The 1,613-nt window shown below is 52.4% G+C and overlaps 1 protein-coding gene across 1 annotated transcript in view; it reads left to right on the plus strand.

Annotated features, from left to right (window-relative positions):
* The window catches only part of NOS2 (nitric oxide synthase 2, inducible), a 53,459-nt gene that overhangs the window by 29,362 nt on the left and 22,484 nt on the right, over positions 1 to 1,613 (plus strand). The window contains exon 12 of the mRNA XM_011997545.1: positions 712 to 906. Coding sequence (XP_011852935.1) covers positions 712 to 906 — 195 coding nt within the window. The remainder of the gene's footprint in view (positions 1 to 711; positions 907 to 1,613) is intronic.

Below are 1,613 nucleotides of genomic sequence, written 5' to 3' on the forward strand. Positions count from 1 at the left end.
AATTCTTATCATTCCCATTTTACAGATGAGCAAACTGAGGCTTAGGGAGATTAAAGAATTAATAGCTCAAATAAGAAGCCAGAGTTTGAACCACTATGTTAAACAAATGTCTCTTGACCGAATGGGTTGCCACAAACATAGAGGCCAGTGGCTGTCTCGCTGGACCATTCCATGGGGTCAGACCCCACAGCCCGTAATTTCAGACTGCGAGTGATTCGTCTCCCATACACTACAGTTCTCCCAATGCTTCAGACCTCCCCACGGAGGGGTCTGGCTCCTTCTTGGCTGAGGAAGCTACAACCCCAGGGAAGTGACTCTTAGAACTCTCCACCCATAAATGGCCGGGATGGTATTTCCTTTACCTGCCAAAAGGCGCTGTGGTTTGAGTTATGCAGATCCAGATAGAGCCATCTGCTGGGAGTCTGGGGAGACCTATGGGCATGAGAGGCTGGATATTACCCCCAAAGGGACATGGGACCTGTGGGCTGACCCTGGCTAATGTGCTTCCTTGGGCTCCTTCAGAGGCTCCACAAGCACCTACCATTTGGGTGTTTATTTTCAGCAGGCGAGGAGAGGGCCAGGAGGAGTTGCTCTCCCGTGTTACAGATTGCCAGGCCTTCCCAGGCACCCTCTGGGAGCCCTGCAGCCAACCAACCCCTCTCCCGATTCCCCCACCCTTATCGCCACTCCCCTTCTTGCCTTCTGATACAGAAGCAAAACGTGACCATCATGGACCACCACTCAGCTGCAGAATCCTTCATGAAGTACATGCAAAATGAATACCGGTCCCGTGGGGGCTGCCCGGCAGACTGGATTTGGCTAGTCCCTCCCATGTCTGGAAGCATCACTCCCGTGTTTCACCAGGAGATGCTGAACTACGTCCTGTCCCCTTTCTACTACTATCAGGTGAGGGGCCTTCCTCTCCTCTCCGTCCTGGGGGCTCGGCTCAGGTGTGGCTGTGTGTGTGTATGTGCACCTCATGGTTACACATGCAGGGCACAAGAGGAGGCAGGGATATGTTGTTAAAGCTTTCCAGGCTTCACTCAAGGATGCTGAGCAGACTTTGTGCATTTCCACGGAGAGTGGCACTGAAGGAAGCGCCTTCCACTGCACCCCTAGTGGCCTGTGGCTCGGTGGGGGGTCTGTCATTACACCTGCCTCCACGGGAGGGTCCGGCAACAGTCACCCAGTAGAGTGCTGAAGGGATTGGCTCCTGAGTCAGACACTATTGATTCTGCCACTTCCTAGCAATAGGGTCTTGGGTGGGTCCTTTCACCGTTCTGAGCCCTGATGTTCTCATCTCTAAAAGGGATGGGCTTCACTCCACGACAGGGGGTTGTATGGATTGCAAAGCTGGTGTATGGAACAGCTCAGCCCAGTGCCCAGCGCAGAATGCATTCAGTAACCATGAGCTATTGAGACGAGTTCATTTTGTGCCAAAAAGGATTTAAGAAGAGCTTCCTGCATCTACATGACCTCACACGCAGGGTGACTGCATGTCCTAGATTCTTGCCTGTTGTACTAGCAGCTCCTCTTGCTCTCAAAGGTGTCTCAGTTGGGACTGTACATTATGTCATCTGCCTGGTGATAAGATGCTAAAAGAAAAAGGGAGC

The sequence above is a fragment of the Mandrillus leucophaeus genome, unplaced genomic scaffold (assembly GCF_000951045.1).
Source record: "Mandrillus leucophaeus isolate KB7577 unplaced genomic scaffold, Mleu.le_1.0 Scaffold541, whole genome shotgun sequence".
Taxonomy (NCBI): domain Eukaryota; kingdom Metazoa; phylum Chordata; class Mammalia; order Primates; family Cercopithecidae; genus Mandrillus; species Mandrillus leucophaeus.